We start from the raw sequence: 24,041 nt of genomic DNA, 5'->3' as shown, positions 1-24,041 counted from the left end.
TCACTTCTTCTCAACTCTACCTCCTCTCCAGAGGGGAACAGGGATAGGGGTAGTGGGGATTTTGGTCAGTATCTCCTGCTGCTCAGGGACAGGAGTCCTTCCCCTGCTCCAGCATGAGCAATATAAGTCCAATATGAGTCCATCCCATGGGTTACAGTTCTCTAGTATGGAGTGTAATCCTTCAAGGACAGGCTGCTCCAGTGTGGGCCCCTCTCTCCACAGGCCTGCAGGTCCCTGCCAGGATCCTGCTCCAGCACAGGCCTCCCACAGGATCACAGCCTCCTCTCAGGCATCCACCTGCTCTGGTGTGGGTCCCCTCCGTGGGCTGCAGGTGGATCTCTGCATCTCTATGGATCCCCATGGTCTGCAGGGGAATCTCAGCTCTGGTGCCTGGAGCATCTCCTACTCCTCTTTCTCCAATGATCCTTGTGTCTGCAGAGCTGTTCCTCTCATGTTCTCACCCTGCTATCTCTGACTGCAATTAAAACTGTGACTATGACTTTTTTTTTAATTCTTCTTAATTATATTATCACAGAGGTGTTACTACCATTTCTAATTGGCCAGGGGCACATCCATCTTGGAGCTGTCTGGCATCGGCTTTGTTGGACATGGAGGAAGCTTCTGGCAGATGCTCCCAGAAGCCACCCCTGTAGCCCCTCCACTACCAAAACCTGGCCATGCAAACCCAATACACTCCATTACTAACTGTCTCTTGGGCTTTGCATGTTTAATCAAATTATATTTCATTTACAGTCTTGAATATGCTATTGATGGGTGGAGCCTTCAGTGCTAAAGATTGCACAGCTTTGGATGGAGATTTTTTTTTCCCTCTAAAAGGGAAGAAGAATGTATCAAGGAGAAATGAAAGATTATCAAATACAATATGCAGTGTTTGCTTATTTCATATGTTATTTATGTGTGTTTCTAATTTCAAGTTGTAAATTGGTTTACTGAGTGCATGAAATTTAGATGTATAAATCAGTAATCTCAAGGAAAAAATCCATTGCAGTATTTTTTTGACATATGTCTAGAAATCATAATGGTATACAACATTCACTAATAATCAGAAGTGTTAGCATTTGAAATAATCTTCACACTTTGTTTAGTATAAACATAGAGAACTTCAGCAAAAGCTTTAGAGATAGTGTTACATGTTCTTCTAGCAAAAGAACTTGTACATATGCAGAAAAACATCTAAGTAAAAGTGTAATGATTAAATTATTTAAATATTTTCTCTAGTGACCTACAATGCTTTTCCTTTTTGCTCTCTGACATTTTTCTTCTATTAAATACATTCTTATAGTAATATGTAAATTCTATTAAATTGAAGTGCCTCTAGCAGTTATGTTGCAAGCAGAATAAACTTCCATTGTGGTTATATATCTGTTTGTTCAAATGTATTTACAAGGTCTTTATACTTCCCTTTTTTTTATACCTTTTCTTTTAATGGCAGTAATTTTGTACACTTTAACTTGCTTGCAGTGAAGTTCCTAAGTTAAAAGTCAAGTTAATGGAAAGCCCTGAATTATTTTGAGCTGTTTGCAGCCTATTCTCTAGTGATCTTCTGCCAACTTTTTGTGTCATCATACTTGTTGGTACAGTGGAAGTTACCTCTGCTGGCTACAGTGTAATTTAATGGCAGAAGTGATTCTTGTGTGAAGTCCTAATTAGCATGTATCCCCTTGTGGGGGGTGAGTGAGTAATAAGATACCAGCTGTAGTCTCCCTTAATGCTGCCCAGCCAGAGAAGTAGCCAACACCACCATAGAGCCAGGCATCGGCTATCTCCATCCAAGTGATCCCCATTCCCAGTCCTGCATTCCCAGAGGTCAGTGCACTGGCCCTTGTGTTCAGATAACCTAAAGCCATTCCTGAGATTTATTGATCGTTTCACTTGATGCAAGATTTTTGTGAGCTTTTTAGTATTTCAGAATGAAAAAAGTCCTGTGAACACTGGAACTGGCTACCAAAGTCAAAATCCCAGTTTTTTGATAAGACAGAAACCTGTACTGTGTGGCCTCTTGTCCCCCTTGGTGAAAGATTACTTTTATGAAGGAATCAGGAGAGGAACTGAACAACCATTCCTTGTGATTTCAAACCCAGCATTCTAAGAATCTTGAATTTGCTAATAAGATATGCAGGTAGCTTGTAACGTTACTACAGATTTCTTGGACTTTCTTTTTGGTTTGAAGATTTCTAGATTTGGATCAGATCTGTCCCGCTTTCTTTTTGCTATTCACTGTTATATAAGAAAATTTTCCACTTTCTCATCACTTATTTTGCATATGCTTTGGAAAAAATCAAAACAGAGCTGAGCTGGGCATAAACCCCTTGATTTTTAGGACTTCTATAGAACACAGTGCATTGGTTTTGGTAGTGTGGTTTGGTTGGGTTTTGATTTTAGAAAAACACTTTTTCATATAGTAAATAGCCATCCAAAAGTCTTTATAAAACATAAAAATTACTTTTCAAGGAGGCAGTTTTGGTGGCCTGTGCTCCACAGAAGATACTCAGGTTGATACATATGCAATAATTTGTGCTTCATGTATAGCATGTGATACATTCATGAGAGTAATAGTAGTATAGTGTAAAAGCAGTTGGGTAGTTTGTACAGATAGGAACAATAGCAATCATGTAATATATATGTATTTCTTACAGAAGCACACAGATCTCTTTAAATTTATGTTACCTGCTTAACTAGCCTGTGTTGTCTGTTCAGCTGTAAAAATTGGTGTGTTCTCAAAGTGGAAAAGAAAAAGCCAAATGAAGCTATAGTCTGTGACTCCAGCAGAACATTAGCATTTACAATGAGATTCCCCCCCCTCCTTGTGTTTGGTAATTAATTTAAATTAGGGAAACTGTAACTGCTTAAGGAATTTGAAAAATTATTCTTGGTCCTATGTTCCTTGAATCTAAATCCAGAATTTTTATGTATCTGACTTAAAATATTGGGGGCATGCTTGTGCCTGGGTCCTACTGGAAGACTCTTACTTGTCCTGTACAAGTAAAATGAAGAAACTTTTATTTTACATTTTCTTGTTTAAATAAAATTATGTGTGATGCATATAATCAGGCTCTGAGTATAAAAAGGTAATATTCCCCAGTGTCAGAAAATTTCCTGTGATGTAGTAGCTGTTTTGGGGAAAAGTGAAATATGACAGTCACTTAAGAATTGGACTTGATGATCCTTGTGGATCCCTTCCAAGTCAGGGGATTCTATGATTCTGTGATATCATTGAGCCTAGACAGGGACTTCCTAGACCTGGATTTATTCCTCTTCTCACATATTTCTTACTTGCTGCTGAGTATTTCATTCAGGAAGAGCATCCTGCCTAAAAGTCAACATAAATGGTTAAAAATTAGATGCTTGTGGCAGGATAAGCTTGCTTTGGAAGAACCTTTTTATTCCTACCCCAAAGAAATGGCATTTTACACCAACAAGGAAATGTATTTGCATCCCAACTGGATTAATAGTAGTACATATCAGCCAGCTCATGAAAGCAAGTGAGAGATTCATTTAGTAATGAACATCTAAGTGCATCAAAGACAAAGGATGTATGCATATCCATAGCATATTATGGGTAGTCTGTGATTGACAGCTGTTGATACCTAAGGTTCTATGATGTTGGAAAGAAAAATTAAACCAACTTTGTAGAGGTGATAGGCAGTGTACCAAGTAAAGATGAAAAGCATTCATGTCACATTAATCTGGATTGGGGGTACAGTGTGTGATGGAAAAAACTGCATTCTGCAAGCAGATGACAGATTTTAAAATTTGTATGAAATACAAAGTCAAGTGAAGACAGATGAACACATTTCCCTTTATCGCATCAGATTTATTTCACAGCTCATGTCATATAGCTGAAGAAGAATAACAATGTCTCTCTTATATTCAAGGGATGATACTATTCTTCAATGAGCTGCAGAGCAACTCTTATTTTTCAACAACTTAAAAGGGAACTAAAAATAACTTGACACTTTGCTAAGCTGAATAGACAAGTTGTTGTGCTCCTGTTGCCATTTTAAGGGTTTTTTTACTTTTGGGAAGCAGCACAAGAAATCCTGGAAATGGGAGTGATCCATATTATCCTAGTAACATTCTACTGTGCCCAGAAATAGGTGGTTTAATAGTGTAAAGATGGTGTACAATGAATTCAACACCTAGGAAAGTAGAATATGCACACTACATGATCTCTTGTTGAGAATATGTGACAAAATTATTTCATTCACTTTTCAAAGATTTATTTTTGTAATGGATGCTTTCATCTGGGTTTTGTGGATTTTTTTAAGTTTATTATTATGAATGACCAGATGTTTATGTCATATATCATATTTTAGTCTTTGAAAATCTGTAGCTGCTTAGTACAGAAATCAGGATGGAGTCTTTAGGAGATGAGGAGACACCCACTGAGAGGGAATAACTTAATAGAATGTGAGGAACACACTGGTGTAGAGGAATGATGGCCAAGGGATAAACCCTCTGTACAGCAGAGACCAGAAGTCCACTGAGAACAATGGGAGCCCAGGCTTCAGAGGGAAATTCCCTAGAGATCCAGAGAGCACTGTGCAGACTGTTCTGCAGCTCTGGTATCTGATGTGCTGAACTGAGAACAAGCCTAAGAAAAGAGGACTGATTTATGAGGATGCAGTGGGCAAGGTGGAGGTAAAGTTATATATGTTTAGTTTTGTTTCAACTTTCCTCATTCTGAGTTTTCTCCACCCCCAGAAAAGAAATCAGCTATTCTAGTGTCTGTTCTAATAAAACCTTGCTTTCCTATAAAAAAGTTGGTGTAAATATTCACTACGGAAAAAAAAATAAAGTTTGAGCAGGTTTATTCTTGACATGCAGTCAAGAACAAACCCGCATACCAGGGAAGACTGTGGCACCCGGTTCATGTCTATTACAGACTGACAGATTACCAAATTACAGCTGTTCTAGATTTTTCCCTGTGGTGTTGCTTGTTTTTCCAGCATACTTGCCTGCATATTTATATGTATGATTAGTTCAACATAGAGCACTTGGTCATTAAGAAATTACTTACTTTCCTTTGCTTCAATACAGAATTAATTTAGAATGTGATTAATGAAAGTAAGCTTAATCCTTGTCCTAAAACATCCCTGTTTTTACAAAGCTGCTTGGAAACTGTGTAAGTAAATTTAATTCAAATCTAGTTTAAGATCCAAAGATAAATGGATGAAGGAAATAATTAAAAGTAAAACACGTGGAAGTTCTGCATTCTTTCAGACTTTACTTTTCCATATTGTTTTGAAATAGGGTTTACTGGAAGAACCATGTAATAAATTGCAGTTGTGGCAGCTCTTTCATATATGGGGTTAAATATAATTGTTTATTAGATGCTTTGTAAAAAGTTAAGAAATATTACAAAATATGGCAAAAATAGAATTGAGGTGTAAACTGAAATATTGAGGTGATAACTGGCATAAGTTGGGGGATTGTTGCTGAGTATCTTCATTTTGCTGGGTCAGTGTGTGTGTAGTTTCATGTAGCTCTTCTGTGCTAAAGACTGTACTTTCGTTTACATCTGCTCTTAGATGCTGTTCTATCACAGGGAAAACTACATATCTGTTTTCCAGTAGATGACCAGTTTTTCCAGTATTTCCCATTTTTCAGTCTGTATTCCTATACTCTTAATAGTGTCTAAACATTTTGAGCTGTTTTAGCTGGTATCTTTGGAAATAACATTTTAAATGCTGCACAGGATTTTAAGATTGCAGTGTTTCTTATAATTTCTGATGTTATTCTGAGCAAAGGGAAAGCTTTGGATTCTTTAAACTAACCATTGGTTGAAAACCATCTCTGGGAAAAAAGGCTTTGAAGAAAACTCTAAACATGTGTTTGTGTCCTGAAAAGTAAAAGAAAGAGCAAGTATTTAAAATAGAAATGTGACATCAGGTGCTTAAAATGTTTCCAGTTTTTTAATATAAATGTTCCAAATCTCCCCCTCCCATTCATACTATCTGTTCTAATACAGAGATGTAATCTTATTTAGCCAAAGACTAAGAAGATTTTTATATTTAGTAGCAATTAGTCTTTGTGGCTGCTTAAGATTCTTGAGCATTTCTGATTTAGTAGCCTTCAAAACAGTTATTGGTTGTCATTGAAACTCTGTTTTTTCTTGTATGTGAGTATGCTCAGCTTTATAATTTTACTCTTATTTTCCTCACTGAGTCAACATTCTTAGTGGGTTTGGGGACCACAACTGAGGCCAAGTGGGAAGTGCTGTATTGATGCCTCTAAATAATGGTGACTGAGTCTGATTGTACATCACCCCAAAATGCAATGGCTGAAGACAATGAGTTTGAAATTTAAAACAATAAAGGATCACTGAAAAGTTAAAATATTTGCTTTTGTTTAAAAATTAAGTCATTGAACAGTACAGAATTTGTATTAGAAATACTTCTATTTAAGAAAGATTGGTAGCTTCATCAATTATAGCTTTCTGTATTAAGTGACAGAAGGCCCAAAACATTACTGCTAAAATGAATTTATGCATTAAAATAGTTTTATATATCTCCTCGATGCCTTAGATCAATGTGTGTGTGAACTGAGTGTACATACCAAAAAGCAAAGCAAGTCCAGAGTCTGTTTCATCACGTATCCAGCTGGGATTGGGAACACTCACTGCTGAAAGATCAGAGAAGCAGCAGAGAGTGCAATGATGGGGTCTTCAGTTTCTCCCTTAGTGTCTCATCAGGATGTTGTGAAAAGTTTCAGATTTTAGACTCTGATTAGTTCTGTGAGAGGAAATCACACCCTTGACTTTATCCTACGTAGAGTTTTGTTCACAAGAGGCACATCACAACAGCAACCATTGGGTTCAACATGCTGAAAAAACAACAGGAAACAAACAGCAATCCACAACAATTCAAGAAGGAACACTACAGAAAAATAAAGATATTTACTAAAGAGAATCTAAAAAAGGTCAGCTAAGAGAAGGAAGTTGTACCAGGTGGTATGGAAGCTACTTAAGGACACCATATGTGATATTCAAGGCCAGCGCCCACCACCTGTCATGACAGGCTTGAGAAAAAGCAAGAGAAAGACAGCAGAGCCAGACAAAAAAGTAAAGGAAGTTGTTGGAAAGAAGTAGGTGTCTTTTAAAAAACTGAATTCACACCCAGATGATATATTAAACATATTTTAAATGTAAGAGTGTGGTAAGACAGGCAAAGGAGTGTTTGAGCAAATGTGATATAGAATTAAAACTGAATAGGTCTTACTTTTGATGCACCAGGAGCAGTGTGTCTGCCAGTCCTTTGAGCCAATGATCTTGATGTAGAATGAGTATTTAGAGAGGCCTGTTTCAGAGAAGTTAAATAAATCCTTTGCATTGATGTTAGCTGTGGAAAAAATACTATGGAGAATCCCATGATGCAGCACTTCTTCCTGGCTTTTCTGAAAGGATATGTAAATTGAAGTGATTTAATGGTTGTGCAACAAAATAAATTTATAAAATAAAATCACAAGTACCAGATTTTATTCACCTAAACTTTCTAAAAGAATTTAAGGAAAAAATTGCCCATATTACTGACAATGATGCATAGCTACATGCTTTTCAAATGGCCTTGTGGTCAGAGACTTTGAGGTTAGATAGTGTGAAACCAACCAGTTTTTAAAAACAGTTCTTAAATCATCCAGGAGACTGCAAGCCGGTTATCCTGTTGTTTGTTTTAGGTAGTTCGGCACAAATTATGATGCAAAATAATATTTGTGAATGCTTGATAAACTGTGATCTGAATGGGACAGATCAATGGGTTTGCAAAGAGGAGTTGTACAAACATCTTGGAATCTTTGAAGACATAGGAAATAATATGGATAAGGATCATGCTACAGGTGATGTGGTTTCCTTGAATTTCCACCAAGCTTTTGATAAAGCCCCTCTCCAAAGGGGGCATATAGACATAACATGAAAGGTGAAGCCCTAGAACAGATAAGTAGATTAAGAGAATGCAGCAGTTCTCAAAACAGAGGTCACAACTGGAGGTTTGTGTTCAATAGATGGTCAGGTAAGAAGAATGAAGTGATATCAGAAGGTTTCCTGATGGCTACATGGATATCAACTGCATTAAAGGCTAGAGTTGGGTGCAGTGTAATCCCAGATTGAGTGATTTGTCAAAAATGACAGATGAAACACATCTTAGGCAGTTGTCAATTGATGTACTTAGGAAAAAATAACCAGTCAAAATTCACCTGCAAAGTGGTGAGCTCAGAACTGACTGCTACCAAGCTAGAGTAAGATTTTACAATACGATGAATAACTATGAAAACAACATTTAGCAACAATCAAAAAGAAAAATTATGGCAATTATTAGGGCAAAAAGTGCAAAAGAACGCCCATTATTGTACCTGTCTGTAAGTCCAGAGTTCACGTTTTCTTGAATGCAGTGTATGGCTGCTGTATGATACAGGATATAGAAGTAGGTAGTTGTTTGATGTGACCAAGTACAGTTTGTCCTATGGCAGGAATTTGACTTAACTTATGAGTAAGAGAAATTCATCTGTATATACAATCAGGTGAACATTCATGACTGAAGACTTATGCAGAAAGTGGTATCTGCCTTTAACTGATTATTGTCATTAGCATGAATTGGATTTGCTTAAATCCAGGAGGTAATACTCCTCTGTGGTAGGCAGCACTTATGCAACATTTGCCAGTTTTATGTCAATTCTTGATTTATCAGCACACAAACATAGTATGAATGAAAAAATAAAAGTCCCTATCCTAAACAACTTCCAGTCTTTTGCAGTTTTCTACAACATTACAAGTGTTGCACATTAATAGAAGTTCTGAAGTTTTTAAATGGGTTTTCTTTCTCTGATTTCAAATTATTTGAAGCAGTTTCCCCAAAAAAGAGTGAAAAAAATACTAACATCATTTTGTGTCCCTGAGATCTTTCCAGTATTGTTTTTATTCTAATGAACCATTCCATTTGATTGCATTCATCAGCCACAGCTTTTTGCTCTTGGTCAAATTGCAGTTTCAAATATCTTAATTGGCACTAAAAATAACATTTGGTTTTTCCCTTACAAGATCCTAAACCAAAATTAAAATCCTCTGCTTTGAGTGCATGGTACACCATGGAAAATTCATCCAGTATCAAGGGGAAGAGCTTAAACTGGCTGAAAAATCAGAAGGACATACGTCCTGTTTCATCTGAAAAAAGAAACCAACCCAAAACCAAAACACCAAAACCCAACAGAATTACAGAAATACCATGAGCAACATCCAGACAGCCAACTGTGGGACTTGAACAGGAGAGCCAGCTGCCGTACTTGAGTAATGATGAGCGGATTGTATGGATTCCTAAAGCTGAGTGGATATTCTTTGACTTGTTTTCCTCAGTATGCTTTACATTTTTTTTCTCTTTTTTCTTTTTCCCTGTTCTAAAAGTTTGTCCTTACAATATTCAGGGACCTGATTTTAAAAAATCCCTAGCATTCAAAAATCCCAGCTTATTCTCATAGCCAAACTTCATTTTGCATACTGTGGAACTTTGTATCCCTTGGACTTGCAGACACCTAAGTAATCAGCCTCCCATTTTTCATTCTCTTATTGGATGCTGTCTCACAATGTTTCCATCTGGAATTGTATGAATGAACTGATATAGTAAAGATAAACTCGAGAGAGCTTGTATTTTCCATCATGGAGTTGCCAGCAGTGTGTTCACGCTGATGATTAGTCTGGACAGGAGGAAGTCAGCTGTTGCTCTTAGCCTGTGTTAGGCTTTGTATTTAATCTTATTGTGCTGCTCTGATGATGAATACAAAGCAACTTCCTGATAAAATATAACTCAATAAAAGTTCGCTTATGGGGTGTCTCGCTGTCATTATTTTTTTTTTATAATTTTCATTGTTTTCTGTTTTCCTTTGAAGATAGAAACTGGTTGCGTTGACTTTTCATTATCACAGTTCAGTAAGCTGTACGTATCAATGGAGACCTCTAATTTCATTTAAAGTCTCCTTTTTTTAATGTATTTCTACCTCTGTTCTGTTAAAGAAACATGAGTTTGAATGGAGAAAACATTTAAATCTTTCAGACAAGATAAGATAGGCTGTTAGAAAACTACTTTTTCTTTCAGTGCTGACTTACACTCTGAGGCTGCACATCCCTACTTCCATGTCATACTGCCAGTTAGGGTAGTGTGACTGTGCACCTGCGTGGTAAACTGCATCCAAAAAGGAATCTGTGCCAAAAAAAAAAAAAGAACTCTGGACAGTTCTTGAGGGAGTGGTTCTTACTAAGGCTGAAAGAAATGTCTATGAAATTATGACTGTGACTGGAAATTGTATATGGACATTCCATCTGAAAGACACTTTGCTCAGTCTGAAGGAGCACCAAGTGCAGACTAAACAGGTTAGAGTCAATTGCTCCTGGAAAATTGCATTATGTGATCAATTAAGCAACTTGCGGAGCAGATATAGATCTTAGGACAAAGAAAGGTGACGGACCAATATGGAACAGGAGAACAATCATCACCTCTTGAGGAATCAGAGCAAGCTGTAGTTATAGTTGTGGCTAGAGTTAGTGTGATTCTAAAGCTATTCCTATCACTGTTGCTTAAGTACTTACTCAACATACTGAGATTGCTTGCATAGTGTATATTCCCTGCAGTTTTTTAGAATTTCTTAGCTTTGACATAACAAATCTTTTCTGTCAGTGGTAAAAATTATTAGAACCAAATTAGTATCTATTGAACTTTTATCAGGCCTCCCCACTGGGTTGAAATATAGAGAAAAGTTTAAAAGTTGGGTCTTGTTTGGGGTTTTTTTATAAAACAGTGGATTTTGTTAATTAGTAAAAATCACGTGATGAGCAGACTCAAGTAAAGAAACACCTTACTGTGTACCAATATTTCCTGTAAAAGAGACTGATTCTTCTCAGGTGTTGCAAGCATCTAGTCAGAGCTCATCATCTTGATTTCCTTTGTGGTTAATGGAAGGGGAGAGAGAGAGATGAATTCCTTCAGATTGCATTTCCATCCCTGCTGGTTTAGTATGAGATAAACTGCTTTCTGAAGAAGAAAGTGTCTTTTGGGTTATCAGAGGCAGCATAGGTCTAAGTATTTTCAGGCAGCTAAAGCTGTGGGAGGCGAATCCCACTGAATATATAATTTGTTAAGGTCGTTGTGTAGGCTGTGACATAAACTTTATGGTGTATGTTTCTTGTATAATTTTCATTTATAGTTTAGCATGGCTGTTGTAATCAGGTAGCCTTGCTGGTTATATGAACAAGCAGTTCTCTTGGCTCCTCTGCATGCCACATGCATGGGAAATCTATAGCAAACTGTACCATTAGAGAAAAAAAAAATGGCTTTACTTTCTTCTGTTAGCTTGTGAAACAGCTCAGATTAATTGCATGTCACCTTTTCATATGAGGAGACAGAAATTAAGTCTATTTTATTACTCTTTCAAGTCAAATCATACAAATATTTTTGGAGTTTCTTTCTCTTGCTAACTTCTCTGAGAGTCCTCCTTTTGCCTGCCAAAACCTTACTGTTCTGGAATTATGCTAAGAAACACAGCATTACAAGCTTGAACAGTACAGTAAGTTTATATAATAGCTTTGGAATATTTTCCCTGTTATTTTCCATCTCTTTTCTTATGTATGCAAACAAGGTGTTAGTTGTTGTGATCACTGATACCAACTGAGCAAATGTTTTCATTGAGTTTCCATGCTGATGCACAGGTATGGCTTTTGTTTTTCCTGAGCTGATAACAGCTCACTTTACCCGTACCAGTGAGCTGTGTGAATTAATCCCTTTTGTGTGCATTGCTTTACATTCATAAGCATCTAATTGTATTTGTTCCTGATGTTGAATCACTGGTAGCTCCCACACATGGAACAGTAGATAGTACACAGGTACTAGAATACAGGGCAAAGAATGACCGAAACTTCTAAAGGACTGCCTTAAGCAGTCTAGAGGCTTGACTGCCAATAGCTCCTCAAGAGAGCTAGGCAGAGTCTTGTATTTGTTTCCTGTGTTGGAGGAAAATCAGCATAGTTCTGGTTTCCTTTCAGTCAGGCATTTATCTTAATACCTACACATGGGAAGACTAAATTCATTCTGCCTTTTGACAGCTTCACCATGGTCTCTTCAGACCTTCTGATGTCCTGAGCTACTTAGGATAAGGAAACTTTTGGATTTGACTCAAAACATTAGTTATCTTAAGCCCCATCCTGGCTTTTGCCCTGTTTTTTTTCAAGTGATCTCAAACCAAAGAAGGGTGCTTGGCTGCACACCATGCTGTAGTTTCACTGAGATTTGGGGGTCTCACATGCTTAGAGAACAAGTTAGGCTGCTTTGCTGAGTGTATAGATTAGTGTTATTAGCAAACAGTGCTGTTCAGGTCAACAGAGGTCTGAGAAATTTTGCAAAGCAATGTATATATATTTGTAGTGAAATTCACCTATTTTAACACAAATACTTCCATGAAAATCCAAACTAGATCTCAAGATGAAACACTGATGTTTTGTTTATAGCATCTTTCACCATTCATATCTGCCTTCAGTTCTGATATTTTATTCCTTTAGGATGACACAGACATTATTTTTCCCACATCCCATATGTCCAAATCACATATAAAGATATTTAGCTCAAATACCATGGGTGCAAAACATTCCATACTGTGGGTCCAGGGTGACGCTTGGCGTGTCTTTAATGTGCTGTGGTGTTCAATTACAATACAGAAAATTTATTTTTATGCAGTTTTCTTCATTGAAAGTATGGAAAATTGCTTTGCGGTGAGTCATCTGACAGCTAAAGAACTAAAAGTCTGTAGTGATATTTAAAGAGAAAGTGGATCAGAGCTGACAGAGTTCAAGACAGAAAAAGAAACAGAAATTAAAGAGAGGGCCTCCAACCATGGAGAAAATAGCGACAAAGACTGGTTAGGGGGAGGAATGATGAGAAAGCCAAACACACTGAGAATGTCTGAGACAGTTCAGGAGATTATGCGTATCATTCTGCAACAGGCATTAGGCTTCAGATGTCTCTCCTGTATCACACCAACTTTAGCCAAGTGAGGTTGCTTTGACCCTAAGAGAATGGTGCAAATCCAGATAAATAAGAGTATTAGGCTCAGGGCACTGTAAGGAATTTAGAAGCATGCAGGTAGGGGTTGAGGGAAGGATTAATGTCTTAACATTCTTGAGCAAAACATTAGAAGTGGTGTATTCACTTTGGCTGAATGCCAGGCACCCACCAAAGCCTTTCTATTACTGTCCTCCTCAGCTTGACAGGAGATAGAAAATATTCCTAAAGGTTCACATCATAAGGGCAGGGAGAGATCACTCAGTGATTACTGTCATGGGCAAAACAGACTCAGCTTGGGGAATCTAATTGGATTTATTACCAATCAAAATTAGAGCAGGATAGTAAAAAGTAAAATCAAATCTTAAAAGCACCTTTCTGTTCTTCCCCCCTCCACCACTACATCTTCCCAGGCTTAACTTTATTCCCAGTTCTCTACCACCTCCCCACCAGCAGTGCAGGGAGATGGGAGATGAAGGCTCTTCATCTCCTCAGGGAAAGGAGTCCTTCCCCTTCTCTGGCATGGGGTCCATCCCATGGGAGACAGTCCTCCAGCATGAGTCCTTCCCATGGACTGCAGCTCTTCATGATCTGCTCCAGCATTAGTCCTTTCCCACAGCATGCAGTCCTTCAGGAACAGTTTGGGTCCTCTGCGGGGTCACAAGTCCTGCCAGCAAACCTCCTCTAGTGTGGACTCCTATCACCACTGGACCACAGATCCTGCCAGGAGCCTGCTCCAGCATGGGCTTCCAATGAGGTCACAGCCTCCCTCAGGCTTGCACTTGCTCAAGTGGAGGGTCCTCAACAAGAGGATCTCTGCTCCACCATGAACCTCCATGGGCTGCAGGGGCACAGCTGCTTCACCATGGTCTTCACCACAGACTGCAGGGGAATCTGCTCTGGCATCTGGAGCATTTCCTTCTCCACTGACCTCGGTGTCTCTGCACAATAACTTTTTTCCCCTTCTTAACTATATGTTACAAGTTACATATATATATATATATATATATATATATATGCGCGCATGACTTTGTTATGCCAGAGGCATTACTGCCATCACTGGTGACTCAGCCTTGGCCAGCAGCAGCAGGTCCATCTTGGAGCTGGCTGATATTGGCTCTGCTGGACATTGGGGAAGCTTCTAGCAACTCTTCACTGAAGTCACCCCTGTAGCCCCTGTGACCAAAATCTTGGCATGCAAATTCAATACTTTCTTCAAATAGAAGAAAACTGGCATTCTGCAATCCATAAAGTTTAAATGTGTGGGGATTTTGTTAGATCATGAATGAGGGAATTCCAGTTAATTAGACAGCAATTATTATAGACATGAATATGGACTTCGGCAGCAGTACACTTAGAGGCAAGATAGGTTTTTGCTTCTGGCCAAATTTTCCTTGGCCAGTGCTAGAGGGGCTAGAAGTGAGTCTGTGGGAGGAGCAATCAGTTCAGGGTCAGAGATTACATTAAAACTTGGGCTTTGTGTACAGGGATAATATCTGAGTAAAGAAGTGCAAAAGCTATCTTGAAGAGCAAGAGGGACTTCCTGTGACAACTGAGGCTTTTGAAGAATTAGGTAATAAGGAAATTATAATGTAGCAAGGGAACAACAGAACCACAGCAGGCTGTTAAAGAGATTAGAGATTACTTGCCAACGTCACTGTTGCCTTGCATGCTTTTCTTATAAAGTTGATGCCCAAAACTGAGCTAGCAGTAAGATATCCTAATGGAGGAGAATGCTTAAGGAAGAAAAAAGAGATGAGTCAGAAACATATGCCTGGTGTTTTTCAAGTACAGCACTGTCATGAATGCATCTCATCAATATAAACACTATAATCTCTTTCCTTGTAAATTATGTACATTCTTCTTGTGTTCTTGGTCAAGTCTACCGACTGGTGCTGTGGTACTCTTTGGGCTCTCTCATGTCATGTCACCCAGTCTGCCCATACTGATTTTTTGCTCTGGTCATTCTTTTGACCTCACTCTGTATAGAACCATATTATCTGCCTTAAGAAAGCGAATTAAATGAAAAGTATGTAGCATGAAGGAGAATACTGTCTTTATTGAAAGCAGAAGGGAAAAAAGTGTGTCTTTTTAATGCATTCAGAAAAGTTGACCTTGATATTGTAGTACTGAGACATTGTAAGAATAAAAGTAAGGGTAGAGCCACTCAGGTATCCCAGAATTTGAAGGGTGTCATATTTCACTGTATGCAGTGCTAAAATGCTTATTACAGATCTTCTTATTTACAGCTCTCATGTCTCTTTTGAATCCACAGAAGAGGAATATCAAGGGCAAACCAAGAGAAAGCGCATTCGAAGGAAGAAACAAAAGAGCAGTTCACAAATCTCTAGCAATTTCCATGGAGAACAAACAGATTTGGGAATGCAAGAGACTGTTCAAGATAATTTACAGCTGCAGCAAAAAGACGGTCCCAAAATAAGCAAAAACAAAAAGAGGAAAATGAAAAAGAAGCGACAGAAAGAGAAAAAGAGAGCAGCTGGCTTAGTAACAGCAACTACCAGTGTGGATTTTACATATCAGCCTGACAAAAACAGCAAAGAAGAAGCAGCAGGCTTAAAAGACATAGGTGAAAAGGCAGATAGCATTCTGGACTTCCTGCAGGCAACACAACAAATTTATTTTACTGATAGTACGTACCACTCTTTCCCCTTTCTTTTTATGAATATTAGCACACAGGAGAAAACGGATATGTATTTATTACTGCTGTAAAATGGGACAAATCTACTAAAGAAGTGTCTCTGTTGAAGAGGCATGTGAGAATAAGTAAGGCATGTACCTAGTATTTGTCCCACATTTTGGTCTGTACATGACTGTGCAAGAATTCACATCAATAGAAAAAACCTATAGAGTTCCTTGCTCTTCCCCTAAACATTCCAGTGCACTTGGGACAAGTGGTTAAAATTCTTTTTCCCCTCTGCAAGCAAATATCCAGAAGGATTACTTGCTTTCAGAGAACTTCAAGTAAGGGCAATTGCTATCCTAGTATCTCTGAACCAATCTACTTTTCTGAATGCTCTGAATGTCCCAGGAGATTTATTTGAATTCTATAAGGAAATCTAGACAGACAGCATGTACAGGAACAGGGAAGATACTATTGACACTAGGGAAGTATATTGGCATAAAATGCTTGTGAACAAGTTGAATGGGAACTGATGCTTAATGCACATTCCCCAGTACTTTTAAAAGAATTACATGGATTTATCCCTAATGGCCTATCCAACATGATTTATCCCTAATGGCCTATCGGTCACTGTGGAGCTGAATGGAGAATATTAAATAGCTTGCCTACCTGCATTAGTCCATCTTGAGGCAGAGCTGTCAGCTTCTAGTACCATAAAATTCATCTTTTGGTTACAGAATTACTGTAAAAACCTTGTTAAGATGGCATCAGGGAACTCATGTTAACTTTTTAAAGATGTATACATAAAATTTTCTTTGCTTAATGTTAAATTTTCCTGCTGCATCAGGTCTTCATACTAAGCCTAGCATTTGAAATCTATCCTACTTTCTGGCTAAGGTCTTTCCATCACCAAAATTAAAAATTTTACTACTTCACCATATGGCTAAGTAAATGCAAGCTAAGCTACTTGCATTTGCTGTAGTGGAACTCCACAGTGACAGAGCACGATTGCAAATTCTTCAAGTTCTGCTGTTAATACATGACCCAGAACAGAAACCTGATAAATTGTCCACAGCTGTGTTGCATGTTGGTTTTTAAGAAAGAGTGTTGTTGAACTTCCAGCTTTCCTGCAAGTCAAGTTTAGGTTTTGGCAGTTTTTGACAGACTGACTGGCTCTAATTTCAAACCAGCAGATTGAAGTGTTGAGCCAGTGAGGACCTTGGAATCCACAGTGGGGAATTCTTAGTTGAAAGGAATTGCATCTGCAAATGAGATATAACATCTATAAATCAGAGTGTGACTAACTTTCTCGTTAGGCAAATCCCAATTTATATATAGATCTGACATTATGTTGTTTGCATTTTCTTGTTGAATGACTTTAACACTCCCTATTTTTTTAGATAAAATTGGAAGCCATTGCTTTTAGCTGCATTTTGAAATGGTCACATTGGATTATACTTCTAGTACATATGTTAAAAATCTGAATGGGGAAAATTCTGTACTTCTCAGATGTCTTGCTGTTAAAAAACAGAATTAAAGGGAGTCTGGTTAAAGGGACAGACAATACTTTACTGGAATGAAAGAGTGCATTTATGGTTTAGTAGTGTAAAAACAATTGTATTGGGTGTGACTGAGCTGGAGCTCATTTGTGCACAGCAGCCCTCACAGTACTTTGGAAAGGTGTTGATAACCCACCAGAGTTTTGGCTACTGCTGGGCACTGCTGGCATCCTATCAGCGCTGTCTCTCCAACATTCCCCTCCATCAAGGGCTGGGAATGGGCAAGACCCTGGGAGGGACACAGCCAGGCCAGCTGACCCGAATTAGCCAAAGGAATATTCCATACCCATCCGTACAGATGACATCAGCTCAGATATAAAAGCTAAGGGAGGAAGAGCAGGGGTATTCGTTCTTTGACAATGTTTGCCTTCCAGAGCAGCCACTACATGGGCTGAAGCTGTGCTTCCCAGGAAGTGGCTGAACATCACTTGCTGGTGAAAAATAGAGAATAAACCCTTCTTCCTCTTTAAATATGTGTGTGCAAACATCTGCTAGTTTTGGCTGGGTTTTCTGTGGTTTTGGGTTTTTTTAGCAAACTGCCTTACCTCAACCTATGAGCTTCTTTTCATCTCATTTTCTCTGTCCTGTCCCTCTGGGAAGGGGAGTGATGGAGCATCTTGATAGGCATCTGACATCCAGCCAAGGTCAACCCATTACAACAATGTGTGTCCTTCTCTGCTGTCTTGTATGCTGTAATACTTGCTTTTTAAATAAAAACATAAAGGTGCAATACCAGAGTAGTTGTTTGCCTCCAGAAGTGCATTGCAGTAGTTCCACAGAGTTGTTCCCTTCTCCAAATGTCTGTGCAGTTCATAATAAATAGTGTGTAGCAAGCAAAAACACAGTGCTTTAGCCACAGTGCAGTTTCTTCTTCACACTTTCTTTCTCTGCTAGCTTTGAAAATTTGATTCTTCTTGCATTCCTATCATTATGAATCCTATTGTCCTTTTTAATTACTGATTTTTGTAGTTTTCGCTTTACCATTGTTTGAATATATAACAAAAAATGTTTAACAAGCTACTCTTTAGTACCTGATACATGGTTCTAATTTGTACTAAAAAGGAAGATGCTCTCTTAGGAAAAAAATTATAATTAGGGAAATTCTCTGAGTTCACTGAATATTTTTAGCATAGTTTTCTTACTGTTTTTGCAGAGAAATCAGAATGCAGAGATGCTGCTGTAAATTCAGCAACTGCCCAAGAGCTCTTACAATGTCTTGAATTTCGCACCATCTCTTCCTCAGACGTGACTCATCTGCATCGGCTGAAATCCCTTGTATTGCTACAGGATATTGAGAGATTGAAGTATGCTTTGAAACAATTCCAAGAACAATCTATGATGTCTCCTGGTAGGTACTATTCACTCATGTTCATATGCTGATATTTTCGTGTGAATTAAAATTCACACAGCTTTTTGTTAATTAGGAAGCTGTAAATAATGATGCAATAGTAAATATATGCTTATACAAGATATGAAAACATAATTCCCACCAAAAATACAGTGATATCCCTATTTCCCATTTGTTTACAATAAATATGGAAGCTTTTCTCACCTTGCAGCAACTACAGAATACAAGATGATTCAAGGGTTTAAACCAGTATTTTTGAAATCTGAAATGTGTTAAGATTTAATCATAATTAAAGCATATTTTTAATACATTCCCATGGCAGACTTTTTAAATTGCAGGAATTAACTTGTTTGTCTTGGAGATTTCACTCCTCCAGCTAAGGATTAATTTTACATGCATACAAGTCAGTAAAACCCATTATTTTATTTCTTCCTGGTCACCACGTGGCTTCTTTGATACACAGACTTTGCAAGCTAAACTTTGATTTACTATTTTGTTTAAATATAAACATCCGGTTTAAGTTTCTAAAAAATACTGTTGATAATGCAAAAATTTAAAGTTACTCTTTATAACAAATATTAGTCTGAAGTCATTCATAAAAAGAAAAATTACTCTGCTACTAAATTTTTACATGCCTGAGGCACAGGCTCCTTCTGCTCTCTTTTATAACCCCTATAATTTTAGTAGAATCTCTTCTTGTACAGTTAATAGTTCTTCAAGTGAATGTGGGATCAGCATTTAGTCCACATGAGGTATAATGATTCATTTTTCATGTAGTCTTCATTTAAACAGTCATTGCTACTAGTCATTAGAACTTGTGTTGCAGCATCAGACAAAAATCTACAAGATGTGCTGAATTTTCTTGCCTGCCAAAGAATTTAATCAGAGTTGAGAGCAGTTACCTACAGCATGAGAGAATCTCAACCACTTTAGATTGTATTCATAAGTCTTTTGAAGAGTAACAGCAAAGGTGGTAGCAGTGTGGTAACATTGTAATTAAGATCATAACCATCAGAGGCTTAGCAACAGCATTCAGAGAAGTGATATCTGCTTGCAACTTCATTAAATAATTTACAGCATGATAGTGGCTAAAGATCCTCATGTAGACTGGAGCCTACTGGCTGCTGTGTGTTGGACAGAGAGAGGAGAGAATTCCTGCCTGTGGAGTTCAGATCTGATACATTTTGAAAAGGATGCTCTTGGAGAAGTACATATGTATTCTTTTAAGGGTAGATGTGCAGTATGACAACCCTTAAGGTTCTGATGGATGTGAAGAATCCACATATATATCCACATGGAATGAAATCCTTCTGTGCATTGCAAGCCTACAGTCTCTGGTATTAATTATAATCACATTGTCTCACTGTATGTAATACATGTGTGCAAACCACGTAGATCTCAGCAGGAATCATGAAAATGGTATTACCCTTTATTGAATGAACTAATTCAGATTTTCTTGATTAAATCCAAATGGAATTGAAGTCACAACATTCGGGATACTCTTTACAGGCCTTTTCTAATTTCTATACAATACAGTTGGAGTTCTGTTGGGTTTTGCAGCCTTGAGAAAAGTTGCTCTGTTTACTTTTGTATAGCGGAAATGTCAAAATGAAGAGAGAAAACAGAAGCAAATTAAAACCCCTAATTTTCCAATGTATATATTCATCACTTGAAAAAGTAAAAGACAATTTTCTGCGTGATTTTTAAAATTCAATAATGTTTCTGCTGGTACAGCCTGGAATTGTTTACACTTCCAGTTGATTTTTTTCCCTAGTAACTGCTATCACTCTGGACTCAATTCTAATCTCATTCCAAGTTCACAGTGGTGTAACCATAGTAGTTTATTTGATATTTATGAGGTACAACAACATAAGAAAGAGGAAAAATACATTCTTATAAATTATTAAAGGATAATTAAGCACCTGCTAGTCATTAAGTTTCCTCAGCAGACTTTAAAAAATACATTCTATTTGTAATTCTGGAAATTCAGTGAATGAAAATACAATGCTCTGAAATTTTACTTTGAATTAGACCTTTAATTATACTCTTTTTTTTTCTTCCCATACATTTGGCTCAAAATCAGGTCATCTTGTCCAGTGTGGATTTTTTACATTTTAGTTTTCACTCCCGATGAGCAGGTGATAAAAGTTAGGAGTTATTACAAAGAACTTTTGAACTTGAATTTGTTAATACACTCTTTGTTGTATTAACAAATAATTAGTTAAAAATTAACAGTGCATTACAGTAATCTCTAATTTTTTTATTAGTTTGTCTTATTATCTCGTCTTTTCTCTCTTTATTTTTACATGGATGCGAAGTACTAGAAGGAAAGGTCATTCCATATTAACATGATTTAAAAAACCCTTGATTTTAGGAAGGTGTATTATTTTTATAAAATAAACATTTTATTCCCTGTAGCTCAAGAAGCAGTATGTTAACACTTTTTCCCATGGTTATGATTCTACTTAAGATGCCATCATCAGGGTAGTAAAGATGGGTGCTCTGTTTTGTTCAGTTTTATCTTTAATTCCAGGAAGGGAAGTATAGGAAAAAAAAAAGAGAAGTGATGCATCTCTTCATATAAGTGCACATTCTCCACTAGTAGAAGTTACAAATTATCCACACCATTATGTCTTTTATTTTCTCATATATGGATGTTATGGTTTCATCCAACTTTCCACTGGGATTACCAAGTCCCACTTGGCAAGCTTATGCCTACTGATGATAAGGGTGCTGTATAATAAGGTCATAGGCTGTTCCTGGTCTGCAGACTGCAAATTCAAAACTGCTAGTTCAATACCGAGATTTGGTATTTCCTTTGCATCTCTTAGGTGTTACTCAGATTGAAAATCACAGTGCATCCAAAAGAAAAAAGAAACAAGAAATAAATTTCTGTTTTATCTTAAGCTCTTAGATCCCAATTTTTGCAGTCATTGAATAAAGTCCTATCAAGGGTGATGGTAGGGTGTGATAAATTTTGCAGGAAAAGGAAATACTAAGGAGATTCAGACACAAAAATTATCAACATTAGCTATTATCTTTTACACCTTCATTTAAATGAGAAAAATTACTTAAACAAGAAAATCTCTATGGTTCAGAGGTACTGGTTGTTCTGTTTAGTTGTCATCCTCCATCAACTTACCTTGCACTTTGTGCTTCAAATACTCCATCCAATTGTCTTTGACCTTGTACGTGAATGATCAGACAAAGTTGAGGTTGGTCAAGACTGTTCATATGAACATCATTATTTAGAGTGTCATTGTTCTCAGTCTGTAAAAGAGAACAAAATGCTCTATTACTAGTTCCATTTATTTGGTAGTGTTTAACAAAACATACTTACTTCTACCTAAAATCTTCTGTGCATGCAGGGAAGACAATGTTTAAAGTCACATAGACATGGATTTCTCATGATGGGGGCTTTGCTGATCTCTGTTAGAAAGTTTGTGGCCATTTGCAAAAGGAAACCAGAGACCTTCATGATCCTCCACAGTCCAGTGGGCAAAGGAGAAGAGCTGTGACTGGAAGTAATGCTCCCTTTGCTGACTGGAAACTAGCTTTGGAAATGAGAGCTACTTAATTCCCATTTCACATCAATTATTAAAGCATAGGTGATCGCCTAATTAAAAAAAAAAGACATTATCTACTAACTTATGAACTCATTTATGAACTTCTGCTCATCAACTTCATTCTGTTATCTATTAACATTTTCCCTTTGTTGGTTGGTTTCAAATCTCAAACATACTCTTCCCTTGTTGCCTAGGAAATTATCAGTCACGGCAGAGCTAAAAGATTCTTTTAACTGTCATTTTTTTGAGAATTGTCATTTATATAAGTCTTCATTGCAGGGGGAGGTACATTTTCCAGACCAAAATTAATATAGTTACTGTGTGCCAACAATGCAGAGGCTGGATATACAGAGGCCTTAAAATGATGAAATTTACATTTCTTTTTTTTTGAATGAATGAGTATTCAAAGAAAAGGAAATTTGAAAACTGTATTAGCATAATGTTATAGAATCATCTTAAATGTGATTATTATGTGATAAGTACTGCAGAAAATCCTGTCATTAAAAATCAGTAAAGTCACATACGTAATCTCTGAATTCAAAGACAGAACTCGTAGCATTTTGAGGCTTTAATGCAGCTATCTGTACAATATGACTCATTCTCAACTGGTGCTTCTAGGTACTACTGTTAAGTTAAATAATGATCTGTGAAACTACTCTCCAGACAGAAAGAAGCCTTGCCTATATGATCATGTCATTTCAATCTCATTTTTTCTGAATTATTGAATCATAACAAATAGGAAATTTCAAAGTGTACGAGCAAAATTGTGTCTCATACAAAAGACTGACGTACTAAAATAAAATGCCCCTGCTAATATAGACATTTATAGGTATTAGTCTTCAATGTCTAGTATGTGCATTGATTTTACTGAAATGTTAATATTGAATGGAAACAGATGTTCACACAAGACTTTTTCTTAGTGTTCAGAAATGTCATAGAGGTATTTCAGGAGAAATGTGCTTTCTTTGTTTCAGATCATGCCAAGGTAGCCACATCTCTGTTTCACTACTGGATTACAGATATACTTCCTGTGAAGAACAGGAAATAAAGCCTTACCCATGTGTCCATATGCACAGGATTAAAATTTAATATACAGACTCTTAACCAAGTAGCAATTGTTCAGGAAGAGCAGTGTCAATACACATTCTGCACCTTCAGGTAAATGAACAAAAACTCCAGAAGACAATAAAGTTAAATGAACAAAAACTCCAAAAGACAATAAAGATATAACTACAGTGTGACTTTTGGGATGGGTTGGTCAAGAGTATGGCCTGAATCTTCAGCTGTATTAATATGTACATTTCATTTTAGGATAAGGGACTTGCTGGAATGATAAAGTTCTCTGTCTGGTATTTTGTTTAAGAAGTATAGTATTATCTTTTTTATTTGTAAGTTTATCATTCCTTTCTGGAAGTTATATTTCTTGACTTTTCTTGTATATCTGCTTGCCTGGAAAACAGAACTATATTTTTTTAGATTTAAACCTAAGCAACATTATGTGTGAGGAATGTATTTTTGCTGAATAAACTGCTAAATTGTGGACATAGATACGTTTCTATATGTGAGTCACGTAAGTCCTGTTTGGAATTATGCAGAAAGTTGGATGGCGTTTTCAGAATTACTCCATGGCTCAGCCTGTTACAATCCAATGGGTTTCACTGACTTCAGAGTTATGGTACTGTGTTCTCTCTCCCTGATTACTGTGTAATCTGTCTACTGCTGTGTAATATTTTTGCAATTGAATTTATCCAGGTGTAGATACTACAATAAGTAATATCCATGGTTGCAAAATGTTTTGGAATAATGAAGAAAAAAATGCTTTGTGAGAGGCTCTTCTCTCTGCTGTATCATTCATCTGGCAGGTGATACAGAGCA

At 37.2% G+C, this 24,041-nt stretch overlaps 1 protein-coding gene across 1 annotated transcript in view; it reads left to right on the top strand.

Annotated features, from left to right (window-relative positions):
* ERICH1 (glutamate rich 1) overlaps nt 1-23,712 on the top strand; it is a 65,971-nt gene extending 42,259 nt beyond the window's left edge. Inside the window, exons 4-6 of the mRNA XM_068183615.1 lie at nt 15,328-15,702; nt 18,406-18,600; nt 23,141-23,712. Of these exons, the coding sequence (XP_068039716.1) occupies nt 15,328-15,702; nt 18,406-18,600; nt 23,141-23,214 (644 nt within the window). The 3' untranslated portion in view covers nt 23,215-23,712. The remainder of the gene's footprint in view (nt 1-15,327; nt 15,703-18,405; nt 18,601-23,140) is intronic.
* Nucleotides 23,713-24,041: the final 329 nt, after the last annotated feature.

This window comes from Anomalospiza imberbis, chromosome 3 (assembly GCF_031753505.1).
Source record: "Anomalospiza imberbis isolate Cuckoo-Finch-1a 21T00152 chromosome 3, ASM3175350v1, whole genome shotgun sequence".
Classification (NCBI taxonomy): domain Eukaryota; kingdom Metazoa; phylum Chordata; class Aves; order Passeriformes; family Viduidae; genus Anomalospiza; species Anomalospiza imberbis.
The sequence above is the reverse complement of the archived record's forward strand: the minus strand, read 5'-3'. Positions and strand labels throughout refer to the sequence as shown.